Here is an 18,462-nt window from a genome sequence, read left to right on the forward strand (position 1 = left end):
ACGCTAGTCTCAAGTTACACATTGAGCGTAAAACGCCGTAATTAGTATAATCTTAAGTGGCAAAAGCCAGAAAAAATATCATGATGCCTGATACTTGTGAACAAAAATATGCGTTATCGACAAAGGAACTTTGTTAGGCCAAGATGTCCGGATATTGCTCATGACAAGTTCATTTCTGCATGTGTTTTTATTGACCGAGACGAACTCGAGATTCATAAAGCGTAAAAGAAAAAAAAATACGAGGTTACCATATAGTTATCTTGACAGACCGATCTTGGTCAATACAAGATTGATCGCCGGTCTGTGGCCAAGAGGACAGCAAACAAAACAAATAATTTAATATTCAATAATAACTGAAAGATTTTAGAAATTTGTCAACATCTTAGTTTATTGCTTTCGTTTTCGAAGAGACTTTCAGTTTTCAGGGGTTCGATTAATCGATGAAGCGAGACAGCAAAAAATCCAAGTTTCGTCGGGGTGAAAGTAGTTCGTAGCAAAACATTCAGTGACCATATTCAGTGGGATGCTGGCGCGACAAATTTCCAGCTACCATTTAATTAATTTCTCATTTTTCTTGGTTAGGAACCTTCGGTGTGCATTGATAACTCGATGTCTGCACCCTGTTGTGAATACACTTCATCTGCTACAAAAGGATAATAATTGAAACTTCCCTTACAAAAAACAACTCAGCACATAACTTGATCATACATGCATAGTTATCCGGGGACGGGACTGGTTATGAAACCTTAAAACCTTCAAAAGCGAATTTCAAAACAATGTTGTCGCAATCAATGATGAATTGACCGTGACAGTGCACAGTATTTTGTTTTCGCTTCGCAGGGGTTCGCAAATCAGTTGCGCATAATTTAATTGAAAAATTGGATTATCTTCTCGAAAAAACACGATTTTGCCTCCACTACTCAACCAGAAACTCAAGCTAGGTGATATATGGGCGCGTTGGCCAGCCAAGCCACCGTGCAGTTTGTTAAGCATTGGAATAGGTACAAAAATATTAATACATCAATTCTAAAATAAAGAGAAATTTTTCAATATCCTTACTTTCTGAGCAACATAATTATTCCACACGGACTGCAACTTCTCTACAATTATTTCTTCCTTACTCTAGGACAAACATAAGAAAATTCTGCCCTACTGTTATTGGTAAATATTTTTGGAATGATCTTCATTTTTCCATTCGAAATATTTCCTTGAAAATTCTTTTCAAAAAAGCAGTTTTCAAATATTATTTTGCTCAGTACTAATCTCCTTGACTCGTGCCATGATGTACGATGTGTGTGTGTGTGTATGTGTCTGTGTACGTGTGCTTATGTGTGTGTTTTTTTATTTATCATTATTTCTTATTCTTATGTATGGACTTATTGTAAAGAGCTATAACTTATAATCAGTGTTTAACTTAATGGGCACTCATTTGCCACCACCACTCAACCGGACACTCAAGAAATGGGCGTGTTAGCCACAGCCAAGCCCTCCGTAGAACTAAAAGAAAGGGCTTGAGTGAAGGCGAAAGTGAATTTGAGACCTCTAATAAACTCTCCAAAGAGTCTCTGACATAGGTATTAATGGCACTCACTGAGGCCCAACGGTCGTGTCGTAGAAGTTTTCTGTCAGGACCTCCAGGATTAGGGGCTGATGTTGGTCCACCAGCTGAGTGAGTACTAAATTGAGCAATATCGGGAACAATACCATGGAAAGACTTCTTGAAAGAGTCGCTGTAAGTGGAATAGCTCATAGGCTTATAAAGTGAAAACAAACGCGTACGACTGGTAGAAGCAGAAGAAGGACTAAAAATATACCCGCGTCGGAATAAAAAACTTACAACTGACTGCCTTTCCTTAGCAGGTCAACTTAGCACATTTCAATGAAAATGGACCGGCTCATCATGAAAACCCTACATTCTTAGCCCTAATAAGGGACAACTGAAAATCGAAGAAAACCTGAAAGACCTAAAAACAGACATTAACTTCAATGCAATAGAAGTAGATCGCTCTGATGAGCTCTTTACGATAACTTCCTCGGAGGATCTGCGTTGAGCGACTCCTTTCGATGGTTTCATGACGGGTGAGGTGACCGAAAAACGAGACGACTTGTTGATTGCAGAAGAGAGTCCGGCCAAATCGCATGGAGCCCCTATCGAGGCAACGTCCAATGCAGTATCCAGGGACCAAGCTACTTGATCAGCTTCTCCTGCTCCCTCTGTTGTGCTGCCAACCAGCCCCTGTCCCAAGCCATAGTCTTCGAAACCACTCGCCCAAGCCTTGGTGAACAATGCATTGTGGGTAACACCAGCTCCTCTGGAAGGTATATTTAGTGTCCCAGAAAATACGTTCATCTCCCCAAGTTTGCACGTAGATGCTCGTGTTTCCGAGAAGATCCGAGGAAAAAAATGGAACAATGAGTATATTGATATAATAAGTTGTCTCCTCAATAACCCTAGAAACAAGGATCGTTATCAGCTTACTTTTAAAGGCGCACAGGGCACATCTTCCCCAGCCTGTCGCCAGTCTTGAGCCAGTCGCAAAATCCAAACGGGTGTTCACCATTAAGTCATGGTTTAGTTGCTTTCATGCCTTTGTAGGAATCTACTGCAAAAAGAACCTCTCTGAGGCCCCTGCCCTCATGAAATATGGGGAAGTGGTTCAGGATTTGGCAGCCAGGGGTCACCTGCATTGGACATTTTATGACGAAAACATTCGTTTTTTGCTGCAATCGTTCCCATGAGGTGTTATCCATTGGGAATTTTGGATGCGTTCCCAACAATCTTATCGTATGGCACCTACTCAACCCCCCTCATCACGATCTTGCCTTGACAACCCACCTAAAGGCTATTGCTTTACGTTCAGTAAAGGTACTGAATGTGCTGGCTGTCAGTACAAACATTTATGTTGCAAGTGTGAAGGGGCTCATTCACCTCGATCTTTTCTTTTTCGTCCCCAAACATCCTCTCCCCAGGCTGGGGCAAACACGTGGTAAATCGCTGCATCCTATTTTTTAACTGATAATGAGTTCTCGGCGCATGTCATTAACCAACAATCACACAAAGATTAGCTACTTATGTTTTTCGTGCGGAAATTAGTTTTGATCTGCTTACGTTATAGTATATTATTCAAAGCTAAGCATCTGCCAGGGACCCAAAACAACCGTAGCCGACGTAAATCTTGTTTGCAGATCCAAAAATTTCGCCATTTGGCCCCAGCCTCCACGGATTAGTCAGCGACAGACATACCCCATCACCTGCTGCTGCAGAATTGGCAAATATAGTTTTACTTCCGGTTAAATCTAGCCTGCAGCCATCACCAATTCCTACATGTAAAAGGGGCTTGGAACCTTTATTAACAATTCTTGTTTAATACCTTGCCAGTTTCTAATTCGGATATGCTTGTGCCTCCCCCTAAATTAGCACTATTCATTGCTTATCTCAGTTTGATCGCCATTATGCCTCATCCATTGTGAACACTTACGTTTCAGCCATTGGTTATAGCCATAAATTGGCCGTTTTACCAGACCGGCCACTTTATTTTGATTTAAGTGTTGTAGCAGGTCTTTTCCTTTGGGTGGGGTGTGCATAATAAATCATGGAATTATGATACTGTGGCGTTTTCTAGCCCCCACTTTTTACTGAGGCCAATATTAAATAATTGGATCATTTTGTGAATATAAGATTTTATCTTGCAAAAAAAATAATTAAAGAGGCTGTGAGCATCTGCCCGTAGCCAATTTACTCCATCTTGTATATTTCATTCATATGGGCCTCTGTAAACGAGCTGCAGGTAAAGTGACCTGGCCTCTTAAATAATTTGTTTTGGTTATCGGCACTACAGAAAACACAAAGAAAATCATTTGTTAGCAAATAGGATTTTTATGTTTTCTCGTAGTGCTTTTTTTAAACTGTTATGTGGCAAGAATTTCGTTCGCAGTATTGCGTAACCGCATCATTTAGTTTTCAGTTTTCAGTTTCAGTTTGTATTTTGCGTAATTTCCTATTGTGACGTGAAGGGCTAGGTTATTACCCCCTCTCAGGGGGTTATCAGACGCGTGACGTGGCATGTAGCGTTCATTCACTTCTTCTACTCGTCAAGGGTAAAAGCTTTCTGCAGGTCTGGTGAGTATTTTTTAGCCCGCTAGCTCCTCTATCCCTTCCTCATTCTTGCATTTGGTTATACAGTTCTAGCGTTTTCTGGTCCCCACCTTTACTGGGGCAATATTAATTAATTGGATTTTGTGTGAATATAAGATTTTATCTTGCACATTCAATTCAAATAACAGCAACTTTCACGTTAAACAATCAACTTCCTAAATATTCAGATTCGAAAACCGTGATTCAGCTAAACTGACGATAGCAGCAAGTAAGCAATTGAGAAAGGTGAACTAAATCGTAAGGCAAGCTCAGTTTGAAGAAAACTGGTATTCTTGGAAAACACAAGAAGCGCGTGGATCTGGTAGTAATATACTCAACTAAATTCCAGCTCAATTACGGTGGTTTAGAACTGTTTAACGCAAAATTCAATTTAACTAATCAGTAAAACAGATTAGAACTAAACATGTCATTTCAGTTTCCTTAGTAAAGAAACCGAAATAACATTCGAAATTATTTATTCACGTTCCTAAATTACGCCAGGCTAAAAACTAATAACAGTTATAACAAAGCTTGTGAACTTACACGCGATTAAGGAAGCAACAATTTGAAAAGGTAATGATGAATTTTCTGTCGTAACAAAATCACCGGAAAGTTCATTTTAAGTTATAGAAACCAACATCATCAATTGAAGCCTCTGCTCTAAGAAGCGAAAGGCAAAAAATGTCTGACGAAATGACTCAAACGCTAGTCTGAAGTTACATACTGAGCGTAAAACGCCGTAATTAGTATAATCTTAAGTGGCAAAAGCCAGAAAAAATGTCATGATGTCTGATACTTGTGAACAAAAATATGCGTTATCGACAAAGGAACTTTGTGAGGCCAAGATGTCCGGATATTGCTCATGACAAGTTCATTTTTTGCATGTGTTTTTATCGACCGAGACGAACTCGAGATTCATAAAGCGTAAAAGAAAACAAAAACACGAGGTTACCATATAGTCATCTTGACAGAACGATCTTGGTCAATACAAGATTGATCGCCGGTCTGTGGCCAAGAGCACAGCAAACAAAACAAATAAATTAATATGCAATAATAACTGAAAGATTTTATAAATTTGTCAACATCTTAGTTTATTGCTTTCGGTTTCGAAGGGACTTTCAGTTTTCAGGGGTTCGATTCATCGATGAAGCGAGACAGCGAAAAATCCGAGTTTCGTCGGGGTGAAAGTAGCTCGTAGCAAAACATTCAGTGACCATATTCAGTGGGATGCTGACGCGACAAATTTCCAGCTACCATTTAATTAATTTCTAATTTTTCTTTTGGTTAGCAACCTTCGGTGTGCATTTATAACTCGATGTCTGCACCCTGTTGTGAATACACTTTATCTGCTACAAGAGGATAATAATTGAAACTTCCCTTACAAAAAACAACTCAGCACATAACTTGATCATACATGCATAGTTATCCGGGACCGAGACTGGTTATGAAACCTTAAAACCTTCAAAAGCGAAAACAATGTTGTCGCAATCAATGATAAACTGACCGTGACAGTGCACAGTATTTTGTTTTCGCTTCGCACGGGTTCGCAAATCAGTTGCGCATAATTTAATTGAAAAATTTGATTGGTTATTTTCTCGAAAAAACACGATTTTGCCTCCACTACTCAACCAGACACTCAAGCTAGGTGATATATGGGCGCGTTGGCCAGCCAAGCCACCGTGCAGATTATTAAGCATTGGAATAGGTACAAAAATATTAATACATCAATTCTAAAATAAAGAGAAATTTTTCAATATCCTTAGTTTCTGAGCAACATAATTATTCCACACGGACTGCAACTTCTCTACAATTATTCCTTCCTTACTCTAGGACAAACATAAGAAAATTCTGCCCTACTGTTATTGGTAAATATTTTTGGAATAATCTTCCTGTTTCCATTCGAAATATTTCCTTGAAAATTCTTTTCAAAAAAGCAGTTTTCAAATATTATTTTGCTCAGTACTAATCTCCTTGACTCGTGCCATGATGTACGATGTCTGTGTGCATATGTATGTGTCTGTGTACGTGTGCTTATGTGTGTGTTTTTTTATTTATCATTATTTCTTATTCTTATGTATGGACTTATTGTAAAGAGCTATAACTTATAATCAGTGTTAATGGGCACTAATTAGTTTTTACTATATCGTGCCCTTCTCTATTTTATTTCTTATACTTAAATTGACTACTCTATTTTGTTTGGAGAAAATATTAAAAATAAATAAAAGAGAAAAGCAATGCACCAGAGCCGGACACGAAAACCCCTAAATACACCAGCAAGTGGAAACAATATCAATTTATGCTAATCAGAATTATCACAAAATTACATATTTTGCCACCACCACTCAACCGGACACTCAAGCAATAGGCGTGTTAGCCACAGCCAAGCCCTCCGTAGAACTAAAAGAAAGGGCTTGAGTGAAGGCGAAAGTGAATTTGAGACCTCTAATAAACTCTCCAAAGAGTCTCCGACATAGGTATTAATGGCACTCACTGACGCCCAACGGTGGTGTCGTAGAAGTTTTCTGTCAGGAACTCCAGGATTAGGGGCTGATGTTGGTCCACCAGCTGAGTGAATACTAAATTAAGCAATGTCGGGAACAACACCATGGAAAGACCTCTTGAAAGAGTCGCTGTAAGTGGAATAGCTCATAGGCTTATAAAGTGAAAACAAACGCGTACGACTGGTAGAAGCAGAAGAAGGACTAAAAATATACCCGCGTCGGAATAAAAAACTTACAACTCACTGCCTTTCCTTAGCAGGTCAACTTAGCACATTTCAATGAAAATGGACCGGCTCAACATGAAAACCTAACATTTCTTAGCCCTAATAAGGGACAACCGAAAATCGAAGAAAACCTGAAAGACCTAAAAATAGACATTAACTTGATAATGCTATAGAAGTAGATCGCTCATATGAGCTCTTTACGATAACTTCCTCGGAAGATCTGCGTTGAGCAACTCCTTTCGATGGTTTCATGAAGGGCGAGGCGACCGAAAAACGAGACGACTTGTTGATTGCCGAACAGACTCCGGCCAAATCGTGGAACCACTTGTGAAAGTATAGTAAGCACCCAGGATGGTTGAAACCGATTTGGATCATGAATCCAACAAATACTGAGTGGAAGAGGAACGGCGTCAAAGACGGCTTCCACGGCGAATGACTTCCATCCATTCAAAACCCTAGGATAATGCAGAGATGCTCCGGGTTCACTGGAGGCGAGAACTGCCAATCCAAGCTCTTCAGTCATGGAAACGACTTCTTGGGAAACGTTAGAGATGTCGACCAGAACTCTGTGTGAAAAATGACTAAAGAAACGAAAAAGGATAAAGCAACACACGGCAACATAATAATAATGACCGCGAAAAAAGAACGAAAAGGTAAATGGATAAATGGACCGCAGCATGAACAATGAAAGACTGGAGAAAAGCATGCAGAAAATAATAACAGACTAAAACAGGGAACCTATAAATGGAATAATCAATGCCTTAAGCAAATGCTATGAAAATATAATAGAAGGACATAAGTACTTACATAGGCAAGAAAAACCCAACAAGGGTGACATCAAGGACCTCTAGCCCAATCTAGCATCGCTCAAGGGCAACGATACTAGATACAACAGACCCACCGAGGGTGATTATCAAGGGCCTTCAGCCCATGCTATAAACAAATTGTTCATGGACAACAATATTTTATATGTACGTATGTACCAAGACACAACAAAGCAACCAAGGGCGATTATAAAGGGCCTCTGATCTAGCCCACGCTATAAACGCATTGGTAAACTATAAAGCGTATACACGGCTAAGCGAACGACGTATGAATCAAGAACGACATAGAGACATTATCGTCAAAAACTCGAGGGCAACAAGGCCAAGCAATCGCTCAATATCAACGCACTAAACAAATAATAATAACACAGCGATAGAGAATGACTAACAGAGACCCCTAGCCTGTGCAAACCAAACGAAAACTTACAGCATAAAACACAAACTAGAGGCTGTGCAGCTACACATATGAAAAACACCGAGGGTGAATGTCAAGGCCGTCTAGGTCATGCTCGCAAAGCGTGGTTCATAAACGTCGATACTCCGCGCGTACCTAAACAGATCAAACCCACCAAGGTCCAAAGGGACACTACCCATATAAACAAAAAACATAAATCATAAAGAACAACAAATAACGAGACAACAAACTCGGTCCCTAGGCTGTGCAACTCAAACGAAAGGATGCAGAAAAAAACGAAAGCTAGACCGAAATGTACAGTAAAAAACTAGAATTCTGGAACGCAAAAAACAACGCAAACATTACTTCAGCAGCGAGCCTAGTAGGAAAACTGAGTCCTATAGCGTAACCACCGAAAAAATAAGGGGATCTAGACAAAAATTAGTGATCTTGGCGAGGCCTCTGACGAAAAGACTTGGAACATCTGGAAGAAAAAAAAACCCAATGAACAAAACGACTCCAGTGGAGACCAACGAAACATGGGCGTGGCCAAAAACAGGCGAAATTCCAAAGAGGAACCGGCTGTAGCAGACGCTCGGATGAAAACAACTATGGAGGTTAAAATGACAGGAGGGCACAAGAAGCTAATATCCATGGACCAGTCCAGAGCAACTTCGACTTCTAAAAGGCATTCGACAGCCACGGTGTGGATCGCGACGTCATCTGGAGGCTAATGCAACACTACGGCCCCCCCCCCCCCCCCCCCAAGTTCATTTCCATCATACAGCAACTGTGCGACAACTCCAGCTGCCAAGTCATACTGGAAGGGAAGTTGACGGACACATTCCAGGTACAGACCGGTGTTCGTCAAGGCTGTATACTGTCGCCGACCATCTTTCTTCTGGTAGTCGACTGGATTATGAAGCAGGCAACATCACATAAGAAGACCGGCATCCAGTGGACTTTCACCAAACAGCTGGAGGACCTGAACTTCGCTGACGACATTAGCCTCCTCTCACACAGACACCAGGACGCACAAGAGAAGCTGTCCCGCCTCGCCGAAGAAGCTGAGAAGCCGGGCCTCAATATCAACATCAAGAAGACGGTGGTGATGCGAATAAACAACAAGAAACAAGACCCCATCACACTCCACGACGAAGACCTGAACGAGGTGGAGAAGTTTGTCTACCTGGGCAGTGTCGTCAACACAGATGGAGGAACAGAAGTAGACATCAAGAGCCGGATCAACAAGGCCAGACATGCATTCAACACCCTCCGCCCCATTTGGAATTCTTCAGCCCTCTCCCTCCACAACAAAATCAGAATCTTCAACACCAACGTAGAGTTTGTCTTACTGTATGGCTCCGAAACATGGAGAACTACTAAATCAAACACCCACAAGGTGCAGACCTTTATCAACGGATGCCTCAGAAACATCATTAACATCAGATAGCCAGACGTCATTTCCAACGCCGACCTCTGGGACAAGACTGGTCAAAGCCCCATTGAAGTGGAGATCAAAAAAAGCAAGTGGGGGTGGATCGGCCACACACTCAGGAAGTCCCCCTCAAACGTCACCAAGCAAGCCCTCGACTGGAATCCACAAGGAAAGCGTAAAGTAGGAAGACCAAAACAGACCTGGCGCAGGAGCACTGATGCAGAGGTGAATGCCATTGGTACGACATGGGCACAGCTGAGAAGGCCCTCACAGAACCGAGTGCGTTGGAGGAGTGGTGTTGCGGCCCTATGTTCTACAGGGAACCTAAAGGCTTAAGTCAGTCCAGAGCAAAGGTGTTCACTCCGGAAGACCCAGGCTGATAAAATCTTGTAACAAACTTAAGGAGCTAGCAAATGTAAAGTGACATGCAAATCTGTCACAGGTCTGCGGACGCGAAAGAACATCTACGGCAGAAAAAATATCATCGTTCACCATGTATACAGTCATCAAAAGCTGCGACGTTGCCGATGACAACGGCAAGAATTACGTTGAGCTTTCTAAGAATCCATAAGACGGTTGGCAGACAAAATATAATCATTCACCATGTTATCGTCAAAAAACTGTCGTCATCTTGGCAATCTCAACGGCAAGGACGCTAAGCAATTTAGGTGAAAAACTTACCCTCAAAATCAATATAACGCTCACACGCAGAATTGGACGCATCTAAGAGGACAATTTCCACAAAGGAAAACCATCGATATGCACAAGATCTTGCTTCCAAGAATAATTCAGTCAGGCATTTTGGGCGATAGCAAAACTTGTAAATTCCAATTAACGGCAAAATTTATGGCACGAAAGGAGCTTCTAGTACCTGGATACAGATCCGACACATGCAGCTAACAAGCAAAATAAGTTACAACGGACGAAAGTAAGTTAACAAACCTGGCGAACAGGGGTACGATCCGTGATAGATCCGCGGACAGGAATTTCAATCTTTTCTCGGCTGCACAAAATATGCCAACGGGCAAATCGATAACAATCCCAAGATACTTTAGATGATAACTTGAGTTGGAACCCAAAGGGATGGATATCCATTCGTTAGGAACATAGATCGAAGAACAAACATTTTTTGCCTGAATTCTGAACAGTGACAGAGAGCGGAATAAATATAAACGTGGCACAAAAAGTTCAGCAAAGAAATCAAGACTTAGCTCTTATTAACCGAGAAGGAGGTCTGTATGGGAGAATCTTGACCGAGGTCGTGAGTACAGACCGAACGCAGTGAGGTCTTTACACACGACCGAGGTCAAGATTCTCCCATACAGACTGACTAAGCTCGGTTAATAAGATGTTTATTATATGGCAAACAAGAACAATTTAATTCGTTTAATGTAACTGGTTAATGTAACTGACATTTTGCTTGCGAACGGCGATGAGTGGCGATGAGCTGAACTTAATTCTGTCAAAGTTTGCTCGTCATCCTCTCTTTTGTCATCATGCTGTTTGGCACTTCCATACACAAATATTGGTAGAAGAAACTACTCAATATTTTTGCATTTTAGTTTGCATCTTTTCACCGCAAAACATTGCCGCTCTAGATGCCGGTCTAGATGGGAAAATCTAGACCGCGGTCAATATCGATTTCAGCCAATCAAATTCGTGAACTTGGTAGTTCCCAGTCCTTGTGAGACAGAACCATATAATAAAAAGGAATATTAAACGCGTGCGGACTATTGGAGTGCTGAGGTATTGGTATTGAAAGCAAAAGGTGAAGGAATTTCACGCAATGGAAGCTTGAAACTAAAACTCAATCATGCAAATAAAATGAAACACACGATAGCGTTGGAAAACTGAAAGATCTACAAAGTCTCTCTGTAACTTTCACAGCAACAACGGTAAATGAAAAATTCATAACCATAAGCATATCGAGAGACTAAGGCCACTGATACTGCGATTTGGTTACAGAGAGAAAAGGATACACGGCCTGATTTGGCACACGCAAAGCAAACGCCAGGCCGGTCTAGTGTCTTCGACCAAAGTTTCTTCGGCTTTAACAAAATTGGTGCGTTCCAACGCAATAGCAGGATCTTCTACCACTTCTAAAATTGATTTGACAGCAGTAAATTGGTCTTTGTTCCTCGACTTTTTAAGGAATGGCGGTTCATTTCTCTTGAACCTCTCAATTCCTGTCAAAGTTCTCGGGGGCAACTGAATCGCTTGAACTTTTCAGCTCCGAAGTAGAATTAGAAACGATAGCGCTAAACTGTGAGAGGAAACTCTCAGTTGCTTTGGAAAACGAACTCCTTGACTTCGGCATCATCCGCAAGGAGAACGACCGCGCACCGGTGGCTCAGTTGGTTGAGCACCAGCCTGCCATGCGGGAGGTCGTGAATTCGACTCTGGCCGGACCAACCCTCATGGTCTTTAAATAACTGATGAGAAAGTGCTGCCTTTGTAATTACATCCGCAAATGGTTAGACTTTCAAGTCTTCTCGGATAAGGGCTATAAACCGAAGGCCCGGTCTCACAAATATCTTGCATGTTCACTAGTTCCCTGTGGGACGTTAAAGAACCCATACACTATTCGAGAAGAGTAGGGGATGAAGTTCCCGGTGTTGTGGCTGTCCTCTGTGATTATATGGGTGGGTGGTAACAGCAGGTCCACATCAGCTGAATAACTGCCAAAACTTCAACCTGCTCAAACAAATAAATAACAAACAAACAAACAGGACTTGTGCACGCAGCGAAGGCTGACCGTAGAATGCCTCACTCGCTAAACGATCGCCAAATACAAACCACGATCACGTGGCACTCCATGCGCCTGCCGCTCACAACCAGGCCTCTGCTACGTAACGGCAAAATATCAATTTATCCTAATCAAGATTATCGCAAATTACAGTTTTTATGCACCGTTAAGGCCACAAATACAGACAAAAACATGAAGCAAAAGGACTAGTCGAATTTTTATAACCATCGCTACGCATTCATTATGTATACATGAATGAATGATGACGAAATTAACAAGAGTTTCTTTAAGGTAAACGATACAAGTTACGATTTCGACACAAAAACGAGAAAAAAAACCCGTTTAATTAAACAAATACGATGTTCACTCGTTAATCCTGAACCGTTTCGACAGTGTTCATTCAGTCAGTAAAGTTGTATTATAGTAACTGCCAAAAAATGTAATTAGAACTGTGTCACAGGGAAACGGACACGACCACGGACATGGTCACGGACATTGACATATACATTGACGTAGAATTGTTTTAGTCTATACACTCTTAATTGGCTACCAGGCTAGGTTACATCAGGACCTACTCTTAACGTGGCAAATATAAAGATTTTATTTTTCTCTTTTAGGTCTTCATCTCTGTGCGCAATGGATAATCTGCCTCAAATTGCCCTCAGATCTCAAACCATTTGTGGAGGCATTCATCTTTTAGTCTTTCTGATTTCCTGGCCATTCGTGATTGGTCTCTTTAAGGACTACTTTAACAACGATGGGGGCCAGACGTTTAATTGTGTTCCAAAGCCAAGCGACTACACCCAACAGCGTTGCTACGACAGCTATACTGTTGCCTTGAGCCCTCTGTTGATTCCAGTGGACTTTGCCGCTATTGCTTATAGTGCTTTGGGATTTTTCTGGGCTCTATTTATTCTCAGGAGCGCCATGATCCTTCGAAGGATCAAAAGAGAGCGGATAGAGGGATTGAGGAAACACCACACAAGGAGACTACTGCATACCAGTCTCTACCACGTTTCCATTCAGATCCTTCTTCTCAGTGTAATGTTAGGAATCTTCTGTTGTTACCAAACCATCCCCATTCCTAAAGAATACCGATGCTACCAGACAAACACAACAGTGTCGTCATCCCGTGAGGCAAATCTTATTACATGCAATGACTTGCAATACAGGCAGAAAACTAGCTTGAACGTTGCCATTATCGTGATTATGTCGCTGTCTCTATTTCTGTCTGTTGTCACTTTTGTTCACTTATTAACAACAAGGAACAAATTCCTCGAAGAATTGATAGGCGATGTATTGAATCCCGAAGAAGAAACAAATGCACCACTTGTCAATACTGAAGGCGTTGAAACAGAACCAATCTTAATAGGTGGGTTTATTAATTGCTTTCATTTACTGCTACAATAACTGAAGTAATTAGAGATTGGAATATATTTTCGAAGTACGTTAACGCAAGCACTCTTCCCGGGAGAAGAGGCGAGGAAAGGGGATGGGAGGGGAGGGGAGGGTAGCCCCCCCCCCCCCCCCGAAACTGCCTTTTCCGAAACTGAACAATTCAGTCTTGGAGTGCAGATTCTGAAGATCAGAAAGCGTAGCCGAGGAGACCAGTACTTACAGGTAAGCACGAAAGGAGACAACGGTTTTTTATCATTAACCTAGCGAAACTACAATAAGCGCCAAAAGGGTTAAGACACTTTCCCTTTTAAGGTATCTCGGACAAATCCCTCCCCCAAAGTCTTTCCATCTAGACCCCTTCCCCCCCCCCCCAAACAATGTTGTTTTCTTATCGCCACCTCTTACTTTTTCCGTTACCAACATTGAAGAGGGAAGGCGGGGGAAGAGGGGGGAGTGCAAGTGGAAAATGTAACGTTAAGGTGATTTTTCACTAATTGTTGTCTTCCCAGTTCAGTGTCTCAGTGTCTCTTTCTTTTTTTCTGTCTTTTCTATGTTCATTTTGTTTTACTTCTGATTCTTTTTTCTTCGCAGTGAATGACTACATAACAGCTATGAAGACATCCATAAAGTGTCAAACCGAGTTCCAGCCCAAATTGATGGACCTTCCAAATATTTCGAGAATGAAAACTGATGACATATTCATCGAGCTTCTCATGCAGTATGGAAGGCAAAGTTTACAAGAAGAAAAACATGCACAAGACAGAAACGGGCGCCTAAGTCGTTACGGTAAAGTCACTGGAACCCCAGTCCACCTGTGTCGAGAGATATTCATTGGAGAACCAAATAGCGAAGAAAATCCTAAATCCATCCTTGTTTGTGGAAAAGCAGGAATAGGCAAAAGTCTATTTTGCCAAAAATTGATTCGAGACTGGGCTTATGATAAATTGTTCCAGGCTAACGAAACTGAGGAAGTGCCTGATTTCAAGTTTGTCTACTTGTTGACTTTCCGTCAATTGAATTTGCTCGGTGATGAGCCCATTAACTTGAAAGAACTCTTGGGTCGTTCTTCGATCTTGGATGAACAAGCGAGTCTTGATGATACGTTGTTTGAATTCATTATGAGTCACCCTGAGGAGGTTTTAATAATTATTGACGGGTTTGACGAATGTTCAAAGAAAAACTTCGTAACTAGCTTGTCGCATGAAAGATATTCCAACAGCGCAGACGAGAAAATGCCCGCAGCCGCACTATGTGCCAAACTTATGAGAGGACATCTCTTAAGAGAATCTGTTCTCATGATTACATCCAGGCCTAATGAATCGGATCAGTTGAAAGGAATTCACTTTGATCGAAACGTGGAGATTACAGGGTTTTCTGAACAGCAGGTGTTAGATTACATTGAAAAGTATTTCCAAGAAAATGAAAGCATGAAAAGTGTCGTGCTTGAGCACATCAGTAGGAATAAGGATCTTGTAAGCTTTGCTCACATTCCAGTGCTTTGCGCTTTAATGTGTTGCTATATGGAATATATTCTGACTGAATCGAACGACACTTGCAATCTCCCTGTCTCCAAAAGTGACCTGTATCATGCAGTTGTAACCACATATCAACAGAAGCATGACAAGGAGAGGAAGGTATCAACGCTGGATAAGTTATCGGAAATTGCAGCTCAGTTCCTTTTGGAGAAGAAGTTTCTTTTTGTTGACGAAGACTTGGAAACGTTATCTTCCCAAGAAATCGAGGCCCTGAAAACAAGCGGCCTTCTTCATTGTGGCCCTTCGTTTCGAGTGTCGTTTGCACAAACAATAAAATACTTTTCGTTTGCTCACCTGACTCTCCAGGAGTACTTAGCTGCTTGCTGGTTTGTGAAAAGAAGAGAAATCCCCTTGAAAGGCAGCGTATCCGCCGAGGTAGTGCAATTCATGGCTGGAATTCTATCGAAGGATAAAGACAGCAATTTCATGGAAAAGTTGCTTCAGGAAGTTCCTTTCTCAAGCGAATCCCAAGCATGCCTTATAAGAGCAAAGTGCCTCGTCGAATATGGAGACAAGGAATTTGCAAGAAATTCCATAACAAACTTTTCCCATTTGTACCCGCTTCACTTCGAGGAAATAAATGATGTAGACTGCCTTGCGGTATCTTTTTTGCTTGACATCATGAGCGCATCGATTGAGGAGATATCTACTACAACCAAACGTACAAAGGCATGGAAACATCGATATCGTTGTATGTATAGGTCCTTGCATATCACGTCTTCGACTCTTCAACCACAAGGCGTAAAAAGAATCTGGGAATCACTTAAAAATGACTCCTGCCCGGTCAGAAAGTTGCACTTGTCAGATTTTCGACTTGTTCACAAAGATTCCTCTGCAGAGTGTATGACTGAAGCCTTTAGTAAATTAACAGAGTTGTTCATTTGCGACAAAGATTTTGGAGAAGTAGCCGTTTTCACACTTTTTTCTGCACTGAAATCACGAAACTGTAACTTGTCCACACTATCTATTCGCCACAATCACATGAGCAATATCCGATTCGCTATTCTGTGTCAAGTATTACAAGACCCAGGCTGCAAAGTTACTACTCTGAGTTTGAGTGACTGCTTCATTAACGATGCCCTTCTTGAAACACTTAGCGAAGCTTTATCAGCTCCGACGTGCGGAATAACCGCTCTAAATCTCGGCAATAACGTGATAACCGATGCCGGTGTCGCAAGACTCAGTCAAGCTTTACAGGAGCCAAGTTGCAAGGTAACCTCGGTAGATTTGAGTACCAATCGGATCACTAGTAATGGCGTCGCTACACTTTCTGAAGCATTACGGGCGCCAAGCTGCAAAGTAACCGTGGTGAATCTCAGAGGAAACCTCTTCGTTGATGCCGGTACTGCCAAATTGTGTGAAGCGTTTGTTGAGCGGACATGCAATGTTACCACCGTAAATCTTAGAGGTAATCGCATCACCGATGCCGGTGCTTTCAGTCTGAGTCAAGCATTACAGTCGCCATTCTGCAAAGTAACCTTCTTAGATCTGACTGGTAATCAGATCACTGATACTGGTGTTGAAGCTATTTGTCAAGCGTTCCAGGCGCCAAACTGCAAAATAACTTTTGTAAATCTGACAGGTAATCGTATCACCGATGCCGGTGTTGCCAGCTTAAGCCACGCATTACAAACGCCGAGTTGCAAGTTAACCATCTTAAATCTAAGAGGCAATCGTATTACCGATGCTGGTGTTGCCAGTTTGAGTCAAGCACTATCAGCAGAAAGTTGTAAGTTAACAGAATTAGATTTGACTGGTATTAAGATCACAGACGTCGGGGTGGCCAGTCTATGTCGAGCATTACAGGTGGTAAGCAGCAAATTAACCCAGGTAAATCTAACTGGTAATCGAATCACAGATGCCGGTGTTATTGGACTTTGCCAAGCATTGCAGGCACCAAACAACAAGGTAACTACATTGGATCTGACTGGCATACCGATCACCGATGAAGGCATCCTAGGTCTCTGTCAAGCGCTACAGTCGCAAAGTTGCAAATTACGTACTGTAAATCTAACAGGAAAGGGCATAACCGATGCAGGTTTTGCCAGTCTCTGTCAAGCTTTGCAGGTGCCGAGCTGTCAAGTAACCACTTTAAACCTTCAGGGTAATCAATCACATGAGCGTTCCATGACTATTTCAAAGATTACACACGCAAGGAAGCTACAAAATGAGTCAAGTCAAGCAGCGGCCTTTCTAAGAAGTGAACGCCCTTGATCATTTAACATACAGAGCTGCAATGAATCCGAACTGAACCCTTCTCGAGAGCTTTAATCAAGCAAAGACAGATACCCAAACAAGAAACATTTTATTTGATCAAACTGAAACAAAGGTGCACCTAGTCCCTAGTCTCCCCTCTGAGAGATATGAGAGCAATTTATCTCCATACGAGGTTAACTATAACTGGCAATGCATTTCATTGCGAGTTTACTACATTGTTGAATCTAATGAACATTTTTATTCGTTGAATTGTCGAGTGAACTCAAGTGAACTCAAGAGATTGCAAAACTACTGATGAGGAGAGGGGTATCGTAGATTTAGAGTTTCCTGACTTGATACCAGCCCTTACCGGGATGAGGCGCGTGAAATGAATAACGGGAGCAACTCCATGAAAACACCTGAAACAAAATGAGATCTAACTTCTGCTTTATAAAGTTTTATTTGCGCACTCTATCTAACCTCTTCAGGAGCGACAAAGTTTGTACATATTTTCCATACTAAAAAAAGCCATAATAGCTGAATAAATAACGTGTTAAAGTAATTTCTTTTCATTTCATTAATTTCTTATAAAAAGAAAGTGGGGTCGCAAAAATTTGTTTTCCAGAGATTTGCGTCAAAATAGTGGCAAAAGTACTGTGCAACCAAGATTAACGATTTCAGATTCAATCTATAGGAGTGAAACACAGGTACAATATTACAAAAATCTGTGGGACGGTTTCCTGCAATTTTTAAACGGGAAGAAATTTGTCAATTTTTATGAAAACCTCACAGTACGGCCTCAAATGGCTCAAACAACGAAGTGTCCATTTTCATGCAAGACTCGTGTGGGATTCTATAAGCGCGAGCAAAACACACAAATCGTTTAGGCCCCGGAGGTCTAGGCCAAACCATCAACCATATTGATCTTAAATCGTGCTGGATACATGTTTCGCCAGCTATTTCAACTTTGTGTATTGAGTGCTCTTCCACCATCTTTTATCTAGGTCAAGCATATTCATCCAATATTTCGCATCAGCAAATTTTTGATGGCTTAGCCAAAGCAAGCGCGAG

The 18,462-nt window shown here is 41.5% G+C and overlaps 1 protein-coding gene across 2 annotated transcripts in view; it reads left to right on the forward strand.

The window, feature by feature from the left end:
- The window catches only part of LOC138006688 (NACHT, LRR and PYD domains-containing protein 12-like), an 18,716-nt gene extending 763 nt beyond the window's left edge, over nucleotides 1-17,953 (forward strand). The window contains exons 1-3 of one of the 2 annotated variants that reach the window (XM_068853159.1): nucleotides 4,077-4,120; nucleotides 12,880-13,634; nucleotides 14,252-17,953. In XM_068853159.1, coding sequence (XP_068709260.1) covers nucleotides 12,899-13,634; nucleotides 14,252-17,409 — 3,894 coding nt within the window. In that variant the 5' untranslated portion in view covers nucleotides 4,077-4,120; nucleotides 12,880-12,898 and the 3' untranslated portion in view covers nucleotides 17,410-17,953. Of the gene's footprint in view, nucleotides 1-4,076; nucleotides 4,121-12,879; nucleotides 13,635-14,251 lie in introns of those variants that run through there. The other variant, XM_068853160.1, reaches the window with a different exon arrangement.
- The last annotated feature ends 509 nt before the right edge of the window (nucleotides 17,954-18,462 follow it).

This window comes from Montipora foliosa, chromosome 6, assembly GCF_036669935.1.
Source record: "Montipora foliosa isolate CH-2021 chromosome 6, ASM3666993v2, whole genome shotgun sequence".
NCBI classification, from domain to species: domain Eukaryota; kingdom Metazoa; phylum Cnidaria; class Anthozoa; order Scleractinia; family Acroporidae; genus Montipora; species Montipora foliosa.